This window comes from Cyprinus carpio, chromosome B18, assembly GCF_018340385.1.
Source record: "Cyprinus carpio isolate SPL01 chromosome B18, ASM1834038v1, whole genome shotgun sequence".
NCBI classification, from domain to species: domain Eukaryota; kingdom Metazoa; phylum Chordata; class Actinopteri; order Cypriniformes; family Cyprinidae; genus Cyprinus; species Cyprinus carpio.
This window is the reverse complement of record NC_056614.1, coordinates 19,639,897-19,648,523: the sequence shown is the minus strand read 5'-3', so window position 1 is coordinate 19,648,523 and position 8,627 is coordinate 19,639,897. Positions and strand designations below refer to the sequence as shown.

Sequence of the window (8,627 nt, the reverse complement as noted above, 5' to 3'; positions counted from 1 at the left end):
CATTTTTGTAACAATGTAAAGGTCTTTGTTTAACTTTTGATCCATTTAGTGCATCTTTGCTAAATAATTATTATTATTATATTTTTTTTAAGTTATTAGCCCCAAAATTTTGAACGGTAGTGTACTGTTCATTAATATGACAGGTCAGCTGACAACTATGACAGAAGTTTCATGATGATTCTTTTCCAGTTGACATTATCATACTCCATATTTGTACCTTCACTTTCTTTCTCTTTCGTCTTTTCCTTCTGATGCCTGTATCTTTGGTCACTTGGCCATTTGGACCACCACTGCTTTCCATGCCTTCTCTCTGTCAAAATCCCTTAGTGTGCCATTTAACATTTGCTGCTATAAGAAAAGAATGAGATGGTAGAAAAGAAATGACCCAATAGTCACCTTGAGGTCTTCCTTTATTAATCACAACATCCCTCCATGTGCGTTGTGATGAAATCACAGAGGTGTAACGAGTGCCATTCCACTGTGACTGCCTTTCATGCTACATTTGGCACCGTACAGTACTGTTTTTCATTTATTAGTCTCTCATGGCTAACAACTTGTGCACAGTCATACAAAACACACACAAATCAACACATTTTTCTGTACTCTTAAATTGACTTGTCAGTCATTTCATAGGGTGTAGGTTTGTGTTTTTACCTCAGAGTGTTTTTTGTGTAGTGTGTCCCATTCAGTGCGCAGCTGGCTCTTGTAGGAAGCACACTTTACTATGGTGGCTAATGTTAGTACTGCCTGCACCAGCAGTAGCCCCATCAGGACAAGCAGCAGTATGTCATATGACTGCTGCAAGCGCAACATACATTCACAAAATTAATATGTTTTGAACATCCTTCAAGATGGGGTTAAAGGTAAAAATGTAGGGATAATTCACCTAAAGATGAAATGTCATTCAAAACATGTATGAAGTTATTTTTGTTCTTTGGAATTGATTCACCAGTGTTGCAATTGTTAACTAAAACATTTTTTTGGTAATTGAAATGAAGCTGAAGTAAAATGTAAATATTAGATGAAAAACTAAAAAAAATAAAAAAAAAAAAAATTAATGAAAATTAGAAATGTTGCATTGGCAACTAACTGAAACAAGATGAAGTACTAAAATGACTAAAATGTATTAATGCTAAATAAAATTATATAAAAAAATGACAAAAACACACCAATGTTACTAAAACTTAAAAAAAAAAAAAGCGAATTAAAAACTTAACACAAATTCTATTTACGCACCTCACAATGACTACAAAAAAGATCAAACAATATTATGAAAGCACCAAAAGCCTTGTGAAACCATACAATAGTTTTAATTATGAAACAGATACAATTTCAGCTGCAAAGCAGATCCAAAAAGACAATAGAGTCATTATTCAGCTCAGTATTTTTATATGCTAATGAATTAACTTTTATTTTTAGTTTTGTTTTAGTTTTTTTCTATATAGCTTTAATTAGTTTTCATTTCAGTAGGCCTAATTTCTGTACTTCAACATATTTATATCAAATATTTCCATTTCTAAGATTTCATTTAAGCTTCAATATCTAACTTTTTGTTTCAGTTTTTTACATTTTTCATTAATATTAACATTTTAGTTATATATTATAATATTTAAATGTCTGAAAATGTTTTTTAATATTTTTAGTTTTGGTTAAAAATAACAACACTGCAAGAGGATAAGAAAATTCAAATTTTTGGCTGTGCGATCCCTTTAAGGGGTCAAAAAAGCTCAAAATCTGACATATTGGAACTAATTTGATTTGATTGGTGTGGTGCACAGAAATGACTCACCTTTGCTAATGGCACTTCATGCAGAAAGATCTCAATAAAATTAATCACGCTGTTGGACAAAAATCCAGAAGCTGAGAAAAGCAGTGGTGAGGTCACACTACTTATTACAATCAGCATTTCCACCTACATCAGTAAAATTGAGAGACGGAAAGAAAGAGAAAATAGAAGGCGAGAGACAGTCTTTAGAGAAAATCACTCTATAGAGAAGGCAGACAGACAGACAGAGAAATGAATGAGAATGCTGAATGTCCTCTAGGGACGTTCAATTGCACAGCTTTATTGCTGGAGAGACCCTGATAGTGACTCACCAGATTCTTGCTGGGATATTCTGCCACCACATGGCTGGCAATGGCACTGGGAAAACACTGCAGAGGTATCACACACAAAAACAATGATAGTTAATCACTGTGCATAATTTACAATCTGAATTGGACTGATATAATAAACTGAACTCACAGCTACCAGAATCCAGAAGAAAGTGACAGAAAGATATGGCTCTGGGAGGAGAGCACCCAAATTCAGAGCAATAATTCCTCCAAATACAGCGGAGATGCCCACTATAACCTCAATTACCTGCAGCAGAGAAAGAGTGGCAGATCTACAGTGAAAATTGTGCTGATATACAGTGAATACACACATATACACACAATCTCATTTGTAGGCAACTCACGGCATAAGCCTTGAGAAGACGAGTGGGGAATGAAGCTGGGGTCACAACCACAGGGCCATCAGACACTGGCTGGAGGAATGAGATGGATGATAGCAATGAGGAAAAGAAAAAGAGCAGAGAGACATGAGCACAAGGGAGAGCATATAAAATGTAAATCATATAAGCTAGAGACAAATACATTTAGTCATAGATATATCACATGGTGATAAAATTCTGCTGGCTGGGACTCAGCATAAAAGGATTTTGCAATTATTTTGTAAATTGAAATAAATCTAAAAAGAAAACTAAAATATAAATATTAGATAGAAAACTAAAAATTAGAATTAGAATTTGTCCTTGGCAACTAACTAAACTAAATTAAGTTTAAGTACTGTAATTAAGTGCTTGCAAATGATTAATCACATCCAAAATAAAAGATTTTATTTACATAATATATGTGCATATACTGTGTATATTTATTATGTAAATACATGCATGTATATATTTAAGAAAAAAAATTTAAATATAAAAAAAAAAAAAAAATATATATAATAAAAATATATAAATTAATATACATTAAAATACATTCAAAACATATACTGCAGTACACGTACATATATAAAAATAATAAATATACACAATACACATACATATATTAGGTAAACAAAAACTAACTTAATCGCAATTAATCATTTGACAGCACTAGTAACTATAGAAATTAAAATGGAAATAATAAATTAAAGCTATAAAATATGACAAGCATATTTTGCATCAAGATTTTTTAAATGTCATTTTACTACATGTCTCATGCACAGTCAGTTGATAAAAAACAGCAAGATATTACAGGCAAAAATTTACAAATTAAATTAGAAATCTAAATTTCCACCAAACACACAAAATTCATTATGAAAGATCTAAGATAATTATTTGTTAATATCTATCTATCTATCTATCTATCTATCTATCTATCTATCTATCTATCTATCTATCTATCTATCTATCTATACAGTATATATATATATATATATATATATATATATATATATATATATATATATATATATATATATATATATATATATACTGACATATGCCAAAATAATTGTAATATTGCAGGCAGTCTATACACATAAATTGGTACACTCTTTCTCACACACACACACACCTTTGCATGGCTGCAGCAGTCGTCGGCTGAGCGTGCTGACAGGATAACAGTACTGGCCGTGAGCACTTCCAGCACAATAAGCAGGAGCAGGTTAAAGTTGATCTTTAAGATGACAGACAGCAGTAACTGTTTTAATAGTATAGATGTTTTACATGCACATTATAGCTTAGTGTCTGAGCATTGTGTACAAGCAAGTGCATAAGCCTGCAGTGTATTTACTTATAAATGACCATATTACTTCTATAAGATCCTTTAAAATGATCTATGCTTTTATATTGTTATATAATATAATACACTAGACTATTTAATTTTGATGTTACCACATGAAGGACATTTTTAGGATCACTGACAAACATTTTAGGGTATTAAAGTTGTGATGTTCTCACATTGATGGCTGAGGGACTAATGGCGAGTTTACATCCGAACCACACCAGACACGTGGTTGTCACAGCAAAGGACGACACGTAGACCATTTGAAAGTCTGAAATCTGTAAACAAAAAAAGTAGCTTTTTCCTGTTTTTACTTTAGCTTTTTAAAAAGCTAGTTTTTTAATACAGTTGAGCTACTGAAAACTATAGTTAAGCACCACCAGTTGTAGTTAGATACTCTCCATGATTAAGCTACTAGACACAGTTGATTTCTCTGTATTTATTGAAAAATATCCTTTCACTTAACTGCAACATGTCTGTTCTTGGCAATAGCGAAGCTCACCACTGCAGCTGGTATACTCTACAAACCAGAAGCAAAACATATGAGTGTCAAACTGACCAGTGGCCTCATCCATGAGCATACGAGTCCTTCAGGACAAACACTCACAGATCCAGCAGTACAACGCAGGTAGTCCATTGCACCTGGAAACACATTACCCATGTAGAGGGAGAAAGTTGCCGCTGTCAGCAAGCTGCTCTGCGGGCCAAATACAGATGAACACACTCAGACCCTCAGAAAATCAATGTGTTAAAGGAATATTTGACTCAGAATTGAAAACTGACTCCATCCAAGATTAGTTTCTTCATCAGAACAGATTTTGAAAAATGTAGCATTACATCTCTGATTGACATATCAAAACATTGAAATAATCCACAAGCAATCCATCAGTTAACATCTTATGAAGTACAGTAAAAAGCTGCATGCGAGAAACAAATATATCATTAAGGTGGTGTTTTAACTATTATCTCCTGTTGTCCTCTCACATCAAAATCCACCAACATGGACTGTTTTCACTCACAAATGTGCTTGATCCGTGCATATTTCTCTGCTGATTTTCACTTGAAAAAGCAATATTATGGACAAAGGTCTCGTATTTTAGCCATAAGCAACAGTTTGAAGTTAAAAACATGCAGCTTTACGCTTCACAAGACATTAATTGATGGACTGCAGTCATGTGGAATACTTGTGGATTATTGTGATGTATCTATCAACTCTCTTTATGATGGAGGATCCATCTGTGAGCAAATAATGCAATGCTAAATTTATCTAAATCTGTTTTTATAAAGAAACAAACTCGTCTACATCTTGGATGGCCTGAGAGTGAGTACATTTTTAGGAAATTTTAATTTTAATTTTAAATCTCTTAGCTACAGGAGTGAAAATCTGCTGAGCCAAAGCTCTCACCCCTATAACGACGCTGTAAAGCCAGACTCTGTAGCTAAAGCAGGGATGTAATGGCCCAGGCTGATCCAACTGGAGGTCACTGGCCCTGACATCCACCGTGTAGCTGTCTCCCTCTAACCTCTCCCGCTCCAGATGCCGACTCAGCGTTCCTACCCCACTGTTTCGCTCCAGGGTGGACATCTGGGCATAGCTGAACATTTCCTGAGCTGATGCCTCATCTCGTTGCATCCTGATATCCATGACCCCTAGAGATCCAATTCATATAAATCACATATATTGACTAGGTGAGAAAAAATGCATTGAATGCAAACATTTAGAGAATGAGGTAAAGAATATGGCTTATGCACTATTGACAGATTGCCATATGATCCTTTTAATGACACTTAGACTTATCTCAGTTCCACAAGACCTGTAAATGGAATGCAATACATTATACCTGTTACTTCTTTCAGAGCATTTGAAGGTCATTCAATCATAAACATATCTTGTGTATTCCCAAGAAATGCATGGATTTCACTTTGGATAAAAGCACCTGCCAAATGCATCAATCTAAATCTAACAGTGTTAAAATATGTTAATAATTTAGCACTGTTAAATAGAAAATCTAAAAAAAAATTATACAGTATATTGTGTCGTGCTTAACAGTATCGTTTAGAAATGTTAAAATCATACATAGTCTTAACAGTTTTACCAAAACTAAGTAATGATAACATGTTTATATTCTCCCCAATATTTTGCTAACTTAAAAAATGCCAGACTGAAGATTTACTTTTAGTGTCTTGCTTCATTTAATAAATTTACATAAAAATGCCCTTATTTAGGCAACAGCTGAGAAAACATATGGACCATAAAACAATGGCTTTACAGTGACATAACCACAACCCGCTGTGTTTTACACTCAAGCTTTTGAAAAATACCCTTTTTTCACAAATTAGAAAGAGCAGGGTCTTGAAGGTGCTTCAAGAACATAAAAGTGTGCTAAAAACACCATCATGCACTGATAAAATCATCATACAAGACCTATGAGCTCCCAGTGCTACATTTCACTAATAACTACCAATATCTTGGTATCCAGGGGGAAAAAGTATATTTTTGGTCAACAATAAAGAAACAGAGTGCAATCAAACTGCTCCCTCTTGAAAACCCACACGCACAATGAATATAAAGCACTTTCACTGCATTACGTAAACAGCCACGGGAACACAGAGCAATAAAGAGGATGCATTGCGGGGATAATGCATGAAGGCAATGATTCATAAAAAAGTTTGAAACACACCAACCCCTCCCTCAACCTCCTCTTCTCAACTTCATTCTGAGCCTCACTTCCTTTCCACCATTCATTCATCTTATCTCTCCAGCCCTCTTTATCTTAATCTCTGCTTCCCACTCACCTGCCTCCAGCTTTGAGACACAGTTTATTTCAGCTTGGCCCACCTGTTCCCCTGTTCCTGTGGAAGTCTAAGGTTTTAGTTGTAGTTTATCTTTGTCTTCTTCCTCTTGTTCGTCTCCTCTTTCCTCTCTCTCTGTCCCCTCCACTCCAAGTCAATAAAAAACTTTTGGAATGCTTCAAAGCCTGTAACAGAAAGTTGAGAGTGTTGCCCTGCCAGCCAGTTTTAGCCAGTGAATGCAAATGGAGCAGAGAGATGGGGCTCAGATCAGGGGCTGCTGAGACCAGAGCCTCTTACTGCTCTGTTCAACTCAATGAGAGAACTCACACATAAATCAACACCCCCTCACTGCCATACACACAAAAACACACACAGAAAGAATGCACGCAACCTAGAAAGAGTTTTCCCATGTACACATATTCAGGCACCAACAAATGTTTCTTTTCTTCATGCATGTGATTACATTCCAAACCAAAGTTTGGAATCATTAAGAATTTTTTGTGTGTGTGTTTTTGAAAGAAGTCTCATGCTCAGCAAGGCTGTATTTATTTTCAGAAATATTTTCAATAATATTGTGAAACATTATTACAATCTAAAATAGCTGTTTTCATTTTTAATATATTATAAAATTACATTTATTTCTGTGTTGGCAAAGCTTAATTTTCAGCAGCTTTTGTCTTCAGTGTAACATTATTCTACAGAAATCATTCTAATACAATATTTCTGGTACTCAAAAAAAAAAATTCTTAATATTATTATCAATGCGGTTTTTGTAAAAACTGTAATGCATTTTTTTTCAGGATTATTTGATGAAATAGACATTTCAAAAGAACAGCATTTATTTGAAACAGAAAACATGCTGAATAAATGTATTAATTTATTTTTTAAATCATACTTTCCAAAACATTTGAATGGTAGTGTATCACAGTTTCCACAAAAAAATTAAGCAGTAAAAACTGTTTTCAGCATTGACAATAATAATAAATGTTATCAAATAAGCATATTTGAATGATTTCTGAAAAAATATGTTGCACTGAAGACTGCTGAAAATGCAGCTTTGCCATCACAAGAATAAATTCCATTTTAAAATGTATTAAACAGAAAACAGTTATTTTAAATTGTAATAATATCTCACATTATTATTGCATTTAGTGTACTTGTTATCAAATAAATGAAGCTTTGATAAGGGTAAGAGACTTATTTCAATCAATCTTAACTATCAAAAAAGTTTAAACTGGTAGTGTATATGTCAACAAACAAGATACACACAGTTCTGGTTGCATAACAAGTTCAAAGCTGTGCAGTCCTGCACTCTGCTCTTGACTCCTCCCACCTGGGCCTCCGTTTTACTGGAGTGAAAAAAACAAACCAGAGATTTGGGACGTGCCACAGGGCTTCTGAAGTTTGTAACTAGTGGGTTCATAAACAGTGTCTTTAATCCTATCACATTTCAGAAGGTTTTAAGCATTTTATCACACATGTCTTTGAACTGATTGAATCCAATCTATTTCATATCAGAATCATAAATGAAACTGTGTAGATTACCATATTTTGGCCTATAGGTATAAAAGAGATAAATAAGAGGCGAGTGAGCACATGTGTAAAAATGCTCACGGCAGTACTCGTCCACATCAATGCTAGTGTTCAAAAGTGTCCTTGAAAGGCAGTATCCATGGATACCTTTTAAACACCCCCCTTCCAGTGCCTGGCCACCACACTTCACTGCCCTCTGAATATGCTCCACACAAAGATATCACACTCATGTGGACACATACACACACACACACACACACACACACACTCCAGGCATGCCAAGCCGCTGAAATCCCTGCAGATGCATTATTGATTCACTGTAACTCAGCTTTCAATAGTCATTTTAGGGGTTTATGAGGCAAAGAGAAAACATCAAAAGTTTGTGAGCTGTAGCAAAGAGAAACTTAAATGTTTCTTTTTATTTACACGTAGCCTAAATCAGGAAGAAAATCTCTTTATATGCTCCTGATGGGAAAGCTCACACACCA

General features: G+C 34.5%; 1 protein-coding gene across 2 annotated transcripts; it reads right to left on the bottom strand.

Moving 5' to 3' along the window:
- LOC109060947 (membrane protein MLC1-like) lies at nt 1-6,916 on the bottom strand. 2 transcript variants are annotated; one of them, XM_042744252.1, is made up of 12 exons: nt 6,610-6,916; nt 5,219-5,463; nt 4,421-4,510; nt 4,280-4,333; nt 3,990-4,091; nt 3,604-3,729; nt 2,460-2,528; nt 2,246-2,362; nt 2,098-2,154; nt 1,790-1,912; nt 655-798; nt 1-348 (listed from the first exon to the last, which is right to left on the bottom strand). In XM_042744252.1, exons 2-12 carry the CDS (start codon nt 5,456-5,458, stop codon nt 268-270), a joined length of 1,203 nt encoding a protein of 400 aa, XP_042600186.1. In that variant the 5' UTR covers nt 5,459-5,463; nt 6,610-6,916; the 3' UTR covers nt 1-267. The 2 variants fall into 2 exon arrangements, with proteins under 2 accessions (XP_042600186.1, XP_042600187.1); XM_042744253.1 differs by having other exon boundaries at nt 3,604-3,705; nt 6,610-6,915.
- Nucleotides 6,917-8,627: the final 1,711 nt, after the last annotated feature.